This window comes from Macaca mulatta, chromosome 9 (assembly GCF_049350105.2).
Source record: "Macaca mulatta isolate MMU2019108-1 chromosome 9, T2T-MMU8v2.0, whole genome shotgun sequence".
Taxonomy (NCBI): domain Eukaryota; kingdom Metazoa; phylum Chordata; class Mammalia; order Primates; family Cercopithecidae; genus Macaca; species Macaca mulatta.
This window is the reverse complement of record NC_133414.1, coordinates 70,457,640-70,471,658: the sequence shown is the minus strand read 5'-3', so window position 1 is coordinate 70,471,658 and position 14,019 is coordinate 70,457,640. Positions and strand designations below refer to the sequence as shown.

Genomic DNA, 14,019 nt, shown 5'->3' with positions numbered 1-14,019 from the left:
GTGGCTAGGTAGAAATCACCTACCCACTCTGAGCCTCAACTTTCTCATCTGCAAACTGGAATAATACTTGTTTGCAGGCTACTGTGAGACTGTGATATAAGGTTGCTTGAAATTGGCCCTCCCATCCATAGAGGCTGTTAGTTTGAAAAGAACCTGGCTGTGACTCTCAGTTTGGGGGAAAGCACAAAGTCAGGAAACGGGAAGTTTGCGTATGGATCTTCTTGGTGACCTCAAGCTAAGTCCTCTCCTCTCTGGCCTCTGTTCACTGCCTTTTCAAAAATAGACTACCTAGAAGACTTCATCTCATGTGTTGGTACCAAGTGGTTAACAGTGGCTGTGCAGAAGTGTGTGTGGAGGATTGGCTGGGCATGCCTGGACTCACTGGGAAGAGTGCAGTGATTGATTAGCCATGCCTGCTATGGGTGCGGGAGGTGGAGGTGGTATGGATGCCACCTCCACCTCCTGCATACCAGACCACTACTATCCCTATGCCAGCTGGTCCTTAAGGGCTGATCTAGTTCTGTCTGACTCTTCCTGGGGGATGCCATTGATCCTGCTCCTATTTGGAGCTCCTGCAGAATGCCAGGTGGGATTTGGAGCCTTGGGGAGCTGGGGGTAGGGAGGGGACAATGGAGAATACCTCCTCATCCCTGGAGCCAGGGTGTAGGAACATCTGTTAGGTATTTACAGCCTTCTAGAGGGCACCAGCTGGTGGTCGGGGGGATCCTGCCTCTGTCTAGTCACATCCTTCCCTATATCCTCCAAGGGCCCTTGGGTAACTGTTCCCACCTCTCTCTTCTCCACCTCATGGCATCTGAGCCTTTGGAGTCACAGACAAGAGCCTTGAGGCAGAGCCAGGACAGGGCTACTGCATGAGCACTGCTATCCTGGGAGAGGCTTGTGGCCTGCCTGGGCCCAGCACTGGACGGGCCTGTGACTCCCTATCTTCACCATCCTTAGCACTCCATAGCAGTGCTAGTCACCTTCCTCTCACTCAGGGAAGGTGGGGCTGGGGAAGGCAGTGTCTAGTTGAGGGAGGTCTCCCATGTTCCCATGGAAAACATGATACAGAAAAACGTGGGCTTTGTCATCAGACCTGGGTTCAAATCCTGGCACTTGTCAGTAGTGTGACCCTGAACAAGTCATTGGACCTCTCCGAGGCTCAGTTTCTTCATCTATAGCACTGTAATAATAACTGGAATAGCATGGTAGAGTTTTTGAGGCTTAACTGATGTGACATAGAGAACCTAGTGTTTAGCACATATAGGTTTGATAGTTGTTCAGTACCTCTTTCCACTCTGAGGAAACAAAGTGTAGGGGCAGGACCTCCTTGGAATGAGAGAAAGCCCAAGGGGTCTTCTCCAGAGCTGAATCTAACCTTCCTTTGCCTCTTGGGAAGAGAAGCTGTCAGAGAAAGTTCACTGTGAGGTCAGGGATTTGGAGTATGGCCAGAGGATGGCAGGAGAGTTTTGCCTGAAGGGCATGGCCTAGGCCCTCTAAAGTGTCATGTGCGCCAAAAGACAAGGCACACCAAATGCAGCTGGGATCCAAGCCCTGTGTGGGTCGGGTCAGTGGGCTGGCCCCTTTGTCAGGGCCACATTTTGGTGAGTGTTTCCCCAGGAAACCGTCACTCCTGGATTAACTTCTGGGTCCCAGGGCATGTTGTTGGGCATAGCTGTGTGAGGCTGACCCTCATGAAGCCCCCGCTCTGAAATGCCAAGATTACATTATGTTATCCCATTAGCCAGCATTGACAATGGGTGTTCCCGTGAACAAGGATGGGTGTTGGGAGATTGGATCATGGAGAGAAGTGGGTCCACCCTTCCGGAAGCTTTGAGTGCCAAGCCAAAGCATCTGAACTCTGGCCAGGCAGTGTGGAGCCGTGTCAAGTCTTGGCACAGGAGCACTGCCCTGGTTGAGGAAGGAGGGACTGAATTCTAAAGAGTTGTGGCCCGAATGCAGAATTTCACTTTTTGAAACACTGTCCCCTAAGTATTCATTTGCTTAGCTCCTCAATACAGTGGGGCAGGGAGGAGATGCACTTTCCTGTTTGACAGATGAGGATGCAGGCTCAGGAAGGTGAAATAGCCTCCCACAACCTCACAGCCAGGAGGTCTGGCTCTCAGGACCACCGCCTACCCAGGGGCCCCACCCTGTGCTGTGACTCAAGCTGGTCCGAGGGCCTGCTCCAGTTGTCCTGCTAAGAGCTGGAAGCAGCTGGCCCTGTGCAGCTGCCCGGAGCTGCCTCTTCCTTCCCTCTCCCCATCTCGTCTTCTGTCTCTCTGCCCTTCTTTCTGACTTCCCTGAGGTAGGGCACAAAGTCAGTCTGCTACTGTCCTTGCTTCACCACCACCCTCTTCCTCTGCATCCAGCCTGCGTGCCTGGTGCAGGCTACCAAGGGTTGGGAATGCACGAGCCACCTGCGACATGACCACAGGCAGCTCCCACACCTCTCTGAGCTTCGACTCATTATCTATAAGGTGAGGAAGGCATCAGTCTACATCAGTGCTTGCCTAACCTTGGTCACTTTCATGCCATTCATACTATGTTTAAAACGATTCTTAAATTCACTTATGTCTGCTATTGCTACTTAATTTAACCACATCCTAAATAATAATATTCATGAACTCATCCGTCCAAAAACTTCACTATGAGAATGTAAAAGGTTTGTCTATGGACCTTCTAAAGTCATCTTGTCCCACCAGCAGCACATGTATCTCTCTTTGGGAACCCTCAATGGGGTGACCAGTGTCTCTGAGTCCTAGGATCTTCTGATTAGGGCTGGGTGATGGATTTTTCAGCTCTCACCATCCTGGGTCTCATGTACATCCAGCAGTTGCCATGCGTCCACCTGCCTGTTCACTCATCTAATGAGTACCTGCTGAGTACCGAGCCCTGGGCTAGACTAAGGGATCTGTAACTGGAAGACCTTCCAGCTGATGGAGAGACAGATGCAAAGACTCAGCCCTCATCTAGTGCCACTAAGATGGGGGTGTGTGACAGGGACATTGGGGCGATAGGGGTGGAAACCAAGAAAGAGCAAGAAAGAGTGACAGTTGAGCCAGACCCTGATGGGTGGGAGGTGTCCAGGCATTGCGGGCAGAGGGACAGTCAGAGGCAAAGACATGGAGGTGCAATCTTGAGGGCACAGTCCGGGAGGCAGGGAACAGCCCCACGTCGGGGACAAAGGATGTGACTGAGAGTGGTGAGGGCTGGGGCCAGGCCGAGCAGGATCCCGACTGATGCTGGCATGTGCAGGTTGGCAGGTCATTGCTGAGCCCAGGGCTCATGATGTTTGTCCCTCTGGGAGTCTAAGGCTGATGAAGGGACTGTCTGAGATGTCCTCTGGTCCCCTAGGCTCTCCCTTCTGGCTGTGTCTTGGAACGCAGCCTCTGCTCTCGGGCTGTAGGCAGAGCTGCCCACTCCTGCCACTGGCACCGCTTGCCCCAGGAGACCTGAGCTGCAGATGTGCATGGTGATTGAATCATTTCTGCACACCACTGCTCACACAGCTCCCCAGGGACCCCCACTTGCCTGTGCAAGCTGTCATGAGATGTGTGTGCTCAAGTGCATCTGTGTTGGCATCCAGCATGTGCACGTACCTGCTGTGAAGTGTGCAAAGGGGCACGTGTGTATGTGCCTATACACACGTGTGTGCTGTGCAGACACCTCTCTCTGGGTGCGTGTGCGTAACGTGGACTGAACTAGTGAGGCCTCAAAGGTGGGAAATAAAATAATTGTGTTGGGACAGCCGGCTGTTCGGTTAGCTGCCACCCTTGGGAGCTAGCTGCCTATGGAGCTCCACATTTCTACGGGGCAGCTAGGAGCACCTCATCCGCATGTCCAGCAAGGAGCCCGCTGAGGGCTGTTTGCCTCCCCAAGCCGTTGCGGCAGTTGAGATGCTTCTCTCCTTGCTGACTTGGCAGCCCAGAGATGTCCAGGGCTCTACCTGGACCTGTCAGAGGGGCTGCAGCCCAGCTGGGCTTATGGCGCCCTCTGTGTCCTCTTCCCCTCCCCACCTCCACCTCCCACCCTGCCCCATAAGGGCATGAGGTGGGTGTTCCCAGGCCTTTTCAGCTCTCAACGTTCTATCCTCCGAGCAGCCCTCTGTGTAATAGCCACTAACTTTTCTTGAACTCATCTTCTGCACCAGGCGCCGCCAATGGTAGACACCCTCGCTCTGCTGGGTGGTGAGAATTGTAAATGGAAGCTTGGTCCTGAAAGACGTCCCACAGGAGTTGGGAAGCCGAGCTGACCCCATGTCACCATCCAAAAACTTCCATTTGCCCAACTAAGCCCAGCCAAGCGTAAGGTGCAAGAAGAAGCACAGAGCTGTGAAAGGGCCAGTGTCGTGGCTTTGGGCTGCCCTGGAAGAACAGCTCCCATTGCTGCCGGGCCTGCAGACTCCCCACGGACCTGCCTTGGGACAGGCTTTGCAGCTTCAAAAGCAGTCATTCTCCTCTTATGGGGATGGAGTTCTCTGAACAGCCGGAGCTCCTCACAGGGAATCCTAAAGAGGCTGGTATTTGACAGTCTGCCAAAGGCTGGCCAGCCCGATCCTGTGCTTTGCAGACAGCGAAACGGAGGTCCAGCTCTCTGCCCTATTCACTCAGCAGAGCAGGGTCCTGATCCCCCATGCTGATTAGCTTTGCATGGCTCCTGGCTGCTCGGACCAGGGCGTCCTGAGCCGGGATGGGGGTAACCTGCTTGGTCCCACCCCCCATTCAGAGGCAGTAGGAAGGGCTGAGGCCACGGGTGCACGCGGGGCCAGGCTGACAGTGATCTGTTGGGCAGGAGCCCGGCCTCGCGGACTCTACAGCTGCAGCCACGGAGGATTTGTAGCGACTTGTAAAGGCTTAAAGGAGTCCAGGCGCCCGGAGGCGGATGCAGCAGCCCAGCCGTGCAGCGCTCCTGTGGCAAAGGGCGACCTCTGCTGGCCACCAGGTGTGTGCCACCTCCCAAAGCTGGCTGGTGTGCAGAGAGCCCGGTGGTGCAAGTGACTGGATTTGGACAGGTTGGGTGGAACAAGAAGGTCATCTCTTTGGGCCCAGTCACAGCCAGAGGTGGGGACTACCTGGAGGCCCTGACCGCCAGTTGTGGGGAGTGCAAAGAATAGCACATTAACAGCTGGAAAGGTAGAGGGTTTGAATCTCAGCCCAGCAGCTTTCCGGCTATGTCACCTTGGACAATTTGCTTCCCCTCTCTGAACCTTTTAAGGAGGAAGAAAATTAGCACTGCATAGGGCCTGGCCTGGTGCCTGAACATAGCAGGTATAGAGCAAATGGTAGATCCCAGCCTGCCCCTCAACAAGCTGTCTCTTGCATGCCTCCCTCAGCCTACCCTTCCTCTCTTTATGCCTGGGACCCTTTGCTCTCTAGGCCTTTGACTCTTTTACTCCAGAGACTGGAGCCTCCATCTCCTCCATTCCTGGGGTTAGTAACCGCAGTTCTCCACCATTGACTTCAACAGTTTAAAATTGGCACCTCACCTGTAGGTGCCTCCATAATCTGCTGGCCATTTGTTCTTTTATTGATTAAGAAACACAGGATACACCACTGTCCCTGTTGTCTGCAATGTCCCTCATGCCATTCGTCTACCCACTCTTGGGTCTCGCAGGTGTCGCAAGCCCAGACACTCACCCCTTGGTTCCTGCGAGCTGCAGCCCTGCCTGGGAGCAAAGCCCCCCTGGGACCTGGACACGGCCCAGTGCCCCGTGGCCTTGAACAAACCACTGATGGGCCCCAGGATCCTCAGATTAAAACCAGCTGAGGCAGAGCGGGTAGATAGGGGACCTGAAAGCACCTTTGGCCCCGTAATATTCCAGGAATTTTTCTGTCCAGAAGCCAGTCCAGCCACCGGCCTCCAGACAGAACTGCCCGTGAGCCAGCGTGGGGCCCGCCCGAAGGTGGACAGTCCCGTCTCCCAGTTTGCTGTTTTCTTCTTAAAGCAGGACCTGGCCCCCTGCTGTGACTAAACAGAAAAGAATGGCCTCTGAGCCCCATGATCGCCAACTAGGTGGATCTAAGCTCCTGTGCCTGCCTGGGGCTTCCAGGCACTGTCATTCAACAAGCATTTATCAAGGCCCACCAGGCTCTGCCCCTGGACACAATGTCAGGGGAAAGTTCCTCTTCAGAAGTAGACCCTTATGAGGTCACTGAGTTGCCCCTCTGCAGCATCCTGTTCTGCTGATGGGGAAACCAAGGCTACGAAACCAGAGAAACCCACTCAAAGTCTATCCTGGCTGGGGACATCTGGGTGCTCACTGGAGTGAGGGAGAGGACAGAGGGCCTGGAAGCACACCTAGAACCTCCACGGTGCTCAGGTCTGGCCCCCAGGTCACTTAGGTTTGTCAACAGCGCCCCCTGCTGGCTGCTTGGGCCACCGGTGGCCCTTTGTCCTGGTGGTCAGTGGCCTGCCGACAGGGGGATGAAGGCCTGCCAGGCATGGGGTTTCTTTATACTTCTCTTCCATCTCCTCCAGCTAGGAGCTGAGCCAGCCCAGGCCTTTGTGGGATGGGTCTCCCTGTCCTGGCTGGCTGTGAAAGTTGAATTCTCTATTGGAACCCTGGCTACCAGTGTTCACCCATGCCCCCACATGGGACCCAGGCCTTCACCGCTGCAGGGGTATCACGTGGTGCCTGGGAGACCACCAGGGTCCTTTGGCTGTGATGGGGACTGGCACCAGGAACTGAGATGGCCTTGCTGAAGGTGGCAGTGTCTTGCTCCTGCTCTGGGCTCTCTGTGTGCTTGTCTTCCCCACCATGGTTTGTCCCTGGCCCCAGGAGCCTTTGTCATGTGGATGCTGGCTGAGGGTCTGTGTGGGTAATCTCAGGAGGACACATTCAGCTCCCGCTTGGGTGACCTACAGAAGTAGCAAGCAGAGCTGCCCTGATCACACCCCTGCCGACCCAGACCACACACACACACACGCACACCTGTATCCTACCGCCTCCCCAGGACCTGTTCAAGAGTGAAAATTATAAAGGGAAAGCCAGGATTCTTGAGCTGGCTCCTACCCAACAAGCTGTAATCTCCAAGCCTCAGTTTCTTCATCTGTAAAATGGGGATGTAACTACATTCTCTTACCTGTGCTCTGCCTGGACCAGTACCTGACTTGTAGGAGCTCAGCACATGGTCATCTAATAGGTAAATATGGGCTTGGACCAAGAGTTCCTTGAACACAAGAAGATGATTTCATTTTAATCTCTGCACGCCCAATCCACCTAGCCTAGGACCCTGCATGGTATCGTTATTAAAAAGCATTTCGGCCGGGCGCAGTGGCTCATGCCTGTAATCCCAGCACTTTGGGAGGCCGAGGTGGGCAGATCACAAGGTCAGGAGATCGAGACCATCCTAGCTAACACAGTGAAACCCCGTCTCTACTAAAAATACAAAAAATTAGCTGGACGTGGTGGCAGGCGCCTGTAGTCCCAGCTACTCGGGAGGCTGAGGCAGGAGAACGGCGTGAACCCGGGAGGTGGAGCTTGCAATGAGCCGAGATCACGCCACTGCACTCCAGCCTGGGCGATGGACTCATCTCAAAACAAAACAAAACAAAGAGCATTTCTTGGGAGAGCGTAAGCATGTACGAATGAGCAAGTGGAGACTAAAGATGTTTGAATGGATGAGTAGACAGGTGAACAGGCGGGCATTTGTTTTTATTATTGTTATTTTTTAAATTTTTCTTTTTGGGTGCTCTATCACCCTCCTCCTCCTTCCCCAGGCAGGTATTTCGATGGATAAATGATGGGTGGAGAAATTGGGCAGCGGGTGGGATGAATGGAGGGATGGTTGGCAGGGTGACGGTGGAAGAAATAAGTATGCGCACAACCCCCACTTTTCCCTTCTTGCTGGAGAGCTCCAGAAAGCACTTACTGAAGTACAGAGTCCCAGATGACCCAGCAAGTCCACTTCTGAGTGTATGTTCTCTAGACTAATTCACACACGTGTGATGTGCCGGTATGAACAGTTATTCCTGCAGCACTGCAATGATAAAAATTTGGAGCCAGGCACGGTGGCTCACGCCTGTAATCCCAGCACTTCGGGAGGCCAAGGTGGGCGGATCGCCTGAGATCGGGAGTTTGAGACCAGCCTGGCCCATATGGTGAAACCCTCTCTCTATTAAAAATAAAAATTAGCCGGACGTGGTGGCATGCGCCTGTAATCCCAGCTACTCGGGAAGCTGAGACAGGAGAATCACTTGAACCCGGGAGGCGGAGGCTGCAGTGAGCCAAGATCATGCCATTGCACTCCAGTCTGGGAGATAGAGGGAGACTCAGTCTCAAAAAGAAAGAAAAAGAAAGAAAAAGAAAAATTTGGAAACAGGTTCAGGGTCCCTCGTTTCAGGCTGGAGTGTGAGCCCCCTGAGCAGAGGGGCCTTGTCTGGGGGCTCAAGCCTTAGAACAGCACCTGGCAGAGGGTCAATGGACCCATGTTAGTTGGATGATGCTTCATGATACCTAGGAATACTGTGCAGCCATTAAAAAATGAAAAGGTGGCTGGGCGCGGTGGCTCACACCTGTAATCCCAGCACTTTGGGAGGCCAAGGCAGGCGAATCATGAGGTAAGGAGATCGAGACCATCCTGGCTAACACAGTGAAACCCCATTTCTACTAAAAACACAAAAAATTAGCCAAGTGTGGCCGGGTGCGGTGGCACATGAATCCTAGCACTTTGGGAGGCCGAGGTGGGCAGATCACCAGGTCAGGAGATCGAGACCATCCTAGTTAACATGGTGAAACCCCGTCTCTACTAAAAGTACAAAAAATTAGCCGGGCGTGGTGGCGGGCACCTGTAGTCGCAGCTACTCAGAAGGCTGAGGCAGGAGAATGGCATGAACCTGGGAGGTGGAGCTTACAGTGAGCCGAGATCGCGCCACTGTACTCCAGCCTGGTGAAAGTGCAAGACTCCGTCTTCAAAAAAAAAAAAAAAAGAAAGAAAAGTAGCCAGGCATAGTGGCAGCGCCTGTGGTCCCAGCTACTCGGGAGGCTGAAACAGGAGACTCGCTTGAACCCGGAAGGCGGAGGTTGCAGTGAGCCAAGATTGTGCCACTGCACTGTAGCCTGGGCAACAAAGCGAAACTGTCTCAAAAAAAAGAAAAAAAAGATGCTCTTTATGTCTTGATGTGGAATAAACTTTCAGATGTTATCAAGAGAAAGAAAAAAGCGACGTCCAAATAATGTGTAATGTTATTTTCAGTTTTTAAAAATGTGGCAAGAAAAAGTGCGTGTAGATATTTGCTTCTAGATGAGACTCTCCAGAAGGGGGACTGATGGCACTGGTTCTCCTAGAAAAGGCACCAGGGGCCTGGGGACAGGGCCTGGACCCAGGACTGGATACCTTTGTGGACTTTCTGATTTTTGAGCCATGCAAATGAATTACCTTTTCAGACACACATGGAGCAATAAGAATTGCAGCAAGAGCTACACATCCTTTAAAGCAATTGGAGGAGGAACAGGACTTTCTTCCAAAGGCTGGGGCCGGGCAATGGTGTTGGTTCCCTCAACGAGCGTGTGTAGAAAGCAGACAGGCAGGCACACACACCTACACTTCCACCAGCTGCGAGGATTTGGCACATCTGGGGACCTCAGTTTCCTCACCTGTAAAATGGAGATGATCCTAGCCTTACAGAGTGGGTGTGAAGAGGAAAGGAGAGAATGCAGGTGTCCAGCACATGAAAAGTCCAGGGTGACATGGCCAGAGATGAGGGGTCTTTAGTAGGGAGTGTGGCAGAGTAGCAGAGAAGGCTTAGGGCTCCAGGTCTCCTGTCCAGCACCCTGGATCTGACGCAGATGTCTGCAGCCTGAACTGTCCCCTGGGGGCAGGAGGGCAAACCGAGCTGGCAGCGGGCAGACTTCTGCCTTGGCCCAAGAACCTGGATCCCTGAGCAGTGGGCGGACTAGGGCCTTACAGTCCTTCCTCTCTCTACCTAGATCTCTGCCATTGCTGTGTGGCCTCCCTGGAGCGGCCTGGGGACTCCTGGGGCTATTTCAAGCCGAGGGAGCTTCCTCCACTTAGCTCTGTCATCCAGAGGGAAGTCCCATTCATGTTAATGGCCCTGACGCTCCCTTCTCCCACACTTCAGGAAGGGTGAGCCTAGTGCCAAGCCATCCCTGCACCCGCACTGTCAGCCTCGCACAATGGAAACCGCGGGCTGGCAGTCAGGAACCCTGGTTCCTGGTGTGGGCTCAGACACCACTTGCTGTGCCACCCTGGCTTTTCTCTTTCTGTCTCTCAGCCTCAGTTTCTTTATCTAGAAAATAGCTGTGGTGCTCATTCTTATCCTCCTTTTCCAAGAGGGCAAAGTGAAAAAAACAGTTGTGAGTGGTTTGTAAATTATGAAGAACTCTAAAGCCTGAGGGACTGGGGGAGGGCAGGTGCCACCTGAGCTCTCCACTCAGAGCACACGTGCACTGAAGGTCATCATATGGGAAGGTCCCCCTGCACATGTATGAACACACACACACACGTACACACACACAGACATACGTACACACACACACACACGGGCCAAGCCCTGAACCAGGAATCCAAGGGGAATTGCCACCCCTCCCCCCACCCAAAACACACATGCACGTACAGAAATGTGTGCACCTGGCTGGGAGTGGTGGCTCACACCTGTAATCCCAGCACTTTGGGAGGCTGAGGTGGGCGGATCACCTGAGGTCAGGAGTTCGAGACCAGCCTGGCCAACATGGTGAAACTCCATCTCTACTAAAAATACAAAAATTAGCCAGGTGTGTGGCGGACACCTGTAATCCCAGCTACTCCGGAGGCTGAGGCAGGATAATCGCTTGAGCCTGGGAGGCAGAGGTTGCAATGAGCCGAGATCGCACCACTGCACTCCAGCCTAGGTGACAAGAGCGAAACTCCATCTCAAAAAAAAAGAAAAGAAAAGAAATGTGGGCATGCCTGCCCAGAGCTCACATGTACCACACATGGAAAGCACCTGGAACATTTTCCTGCCCTCAGCCCAGTGAGGTACCCCAGGTGCAGCCCCACAGGGCCCAGCAAAGGGCTCTGGAACCTACCAGTGTTGTGGCCAGAGGGCAGTTGGGAGGCTGGTGCAAGGTCGGCAGGCCTGGCATGATCCAATAACACCCTCTCCTTTCTTTTCGCAGGCTGGACAACGTTCATGGCTCTCGGGTAGAACCCAGCGAAACGGCCAGAATGAATTCTATGGACAGGCACATCCAGCAGACCAATGACCGACTGCAGTGCATCAAGCAGGTGGGTGTGGGGCAAGGCACACTCTGAGGGCGGGACAGATGGGGCGGACAGAGCAGCACACCTATGCTATAGCAACAGGGCATCCGGCGGGTGCTGGCTGGAGCGGATGGCAGGGCCTCCTGACCACCTACCTATCGAGGCCATTATTGGCATGCTGGCACCGACCAGCCTAATGCTGGAATCACTTGCCTGGGTTTCAGTGCCAATGCTCCCCTGTCCCTTTGCACACCCTTCCCAGCTGTGTGACATTGGGCCAGTGTTGTGGCCTCTCTGGGCTCTGTTTATGTGCAAGGATGCAGTGATGCACCTGGCGCTTCCATCTCCCTCCCACCACCTCCCTCCCCAGAACTAAGCTCCCTACCCCTTTGCTCCAGTTGTTCTCTTAAAAATAAAAATAAAAATAAAAGTCACAGGCTGGGTGTGGCAGCTCACGCCTGTAATCCCAGAACTTTGAGTGGCCAAGGTAGGAAGATTGCTTGAGCCCAGGAGTTTGAGCCGAGCCTGGGTAACATAGCAAGACTCTGTCTCGGGGGGGAAAAAGAAGAGGAAAGAAAGAAAAATTAAAGCTGAGAAAATTTAAAAATATTTACTAATTTATTTAAAAAGAAGAACCCATTATAGGCTGGGCCCAGTGGTTCATACCTGTAATCTCAGCGCTTTGGGAGGCTAAGGGAGGAGGATCACTTGAAGCCAAGAGTTTGAAACCAGCCTGGGCAACATAGTGAGATCCCATCTCTATTTTTTAAAAAAGAAAAAAAAAAGCCACAAGGGAAGAGGTCCTAGGAAATCATATCGTTTTACAGGAAAGGAAACAAGTACAGAGAAGAGCAGTGGGTAGCCTGAGGCCACTCAGCCCCTCTGGTGCTGGGAAGACCTCATTGCAGAGAGTGCCATGGTCCCCACCCTGCCGAAGCTCACACCAAGCCCAGGAGGCAGGCTGCCCAGGAGTTCCTCTATTTGGACTGCGGGGAGGTGGGGAACCTTTCACAGGGGCGCCCCCAAGCGGTGGTCAGGAGTGACGCGCCCAACCGCTGGGCCCAGCTCCCACAGCCCAGGCTGGTAGCTTCCCTGTGCAGACCAAGGAACGTTATTCACTCCAGGAAGGACCAGGTACAGCAAGAGGGGCACGGGCTTTGGTGTCAGATGCCTTGGACCCGAGTCCTCATTATTCTATGGACCCACGATGGGATCTCAAGCTAGTCCTCCATTTCTCTGAGCCTCAGTTTCCCCATGTGTCAAATAGGGCCCACCTCGTAGGATGATGTGAGGATGTTACGGGTGAGACACGTAGCCCAGCCCTGGTGTGTGGTGGGTGATCAGCTAATGGCAGTGGTGGCCATTGTCCTCAATATGTGACAGGGAAGGGAGTGCTGGGGCTCGGGCCCCTGGCCTAGGCCAGCTTAGCAAGAAGCTCAGGCAACCAGCATGGGCTGCTGGCCCCTGGGTTCCAGCCAGGTGGAGCTCACAGGCCCCTCCCCACCCAGCCTTCCCTCCCTGAGGGCCAGGGCCCAGATGGAGCGTCCCCAAGGTGCCTGCCCAGTAGAACTGAGGCTATTCCACGAGAACAAGGGGTGTGTGTCCTCTTATTAGCATTGAGCAGAGCAATCTTGAAGTCCGTGCGGGGTCTGTGGAGAGGAAATTGAAGAAGACTTGTTATGGATTGAACCCAACCCCAATGGCTCTCCCAAAAGCCCGTTACGCGCCTCTGCTCACCATGGCAGAATAGAAACCAGATGCCGAGACTCCCTCCTCCCCCACCCTCTCTCCTCCCACTTAGGGTTCTGCAGGGTTCTCTCCTAGCTCTGCCTTTCACCCCGTTTCTCCCACCCTTTGCTCAGCTGGCAGTGGCCCTGCCCCCGCAATGGGACACTCATGCCTCCTGTGCATGAGACCCTCCACATGGCAGGCACATCACCCCTGCCGAGACCTGCTCTCACCCTCTTTCCTCTCGGCACCCAGCTCCATAGCACCAGGGGTCAGGGTGCACCTGACTTCCTTGGCCCTCCCTGGGTCTAGCTTGGGCAGAGCCCACCAGAAGCCCCTCACAGCATGGCACACAGCTCAGTCACCATTGCGTCACTTACAAACTATGCAGTCTTAAGTTGCTGCTTCACCTCCCTTCATCTATAAAATGGGCATTATAATTAATGCACAGCCAGCACATGCCAGAGCCCACACCACCCTCCGTCACCTGCCCTGGCACACACATGCATGCACACACATAGAGGGCTCTGCCTTTCAGCCAGGCAGTGGTGCGTTTGTGAGTGTGAGCAACCTGCCCGGATGCCCCCTGGGCCATCCAGAGCTCCCTGCATGCTCCATGCCTCTCCTCCCACACCCCCGGTCAGACACAGCTCCGTGCTGACATCTGTCTGCTCCACAGCTGCCCTAGAAGGCAGCCTCGGCTGGCTGGGGGTTGTTGATTCTCAGGCATCCTGTAACCTAATCAGAAGAGAAAGGCAAGCATGTCTGCACAAGCTGAGATGATGGATGTGTCGGCTGTGCAGACTTCGGGCCGGTAGGGGCTGTGGTTCCCTCACCTCTCCCCACAGCCATCCCTTCCTGCCCTCACCTTGGTTGTAGCCTTTGCTGACATTCCCCAACCCCCGCCCTCTGTACCCTGCTGACCATGTCTCTTCACAGCCTCTATCTCAGCTGCCTTTGTCCCTTCTCAGCCTCTTGGTACTGGGAGAACCAGTGCTTCCTCTCTGTAACATGCCCTTCTCAGAGATGACTGGCACATCCAAGCTCCACGTGGAGAGCCCTGCACATCAGCTCATTCCTGCTCAGC

At 54.1% G+C, this 14,019-nt stretch overlaps 1 protein-coding gene across 27 annotated transcripts in view; it reads left to right on the top strand.

The window, feature by feature from the left end:
• ZMIZ1 (zinc finger MIZ-type containing 1) overlaps window positions 1-14,019 on the top strand; it is a 244,518-nt gene that overhangs the window by 121,092 nt on the left and 109,407 nt on the right. For all 27 annotated transcript variants that reach the window (XM_077946513.1, XM_077946501.1, XM_077946507.1 and 24 more), the window contains one exon: window positions 11,120-11,228. In XM_077946513.1, coding sequence (XP_077802639.1) covers window positions 11,169-11,228 — 60 coding nt within the window. In that variant the 5' untranslated portion in view covers window positions 11,120-11,168. The remainder of the gene's footprint in view (window positions 1-11,119; window positions 11,229-14,019) is intronic.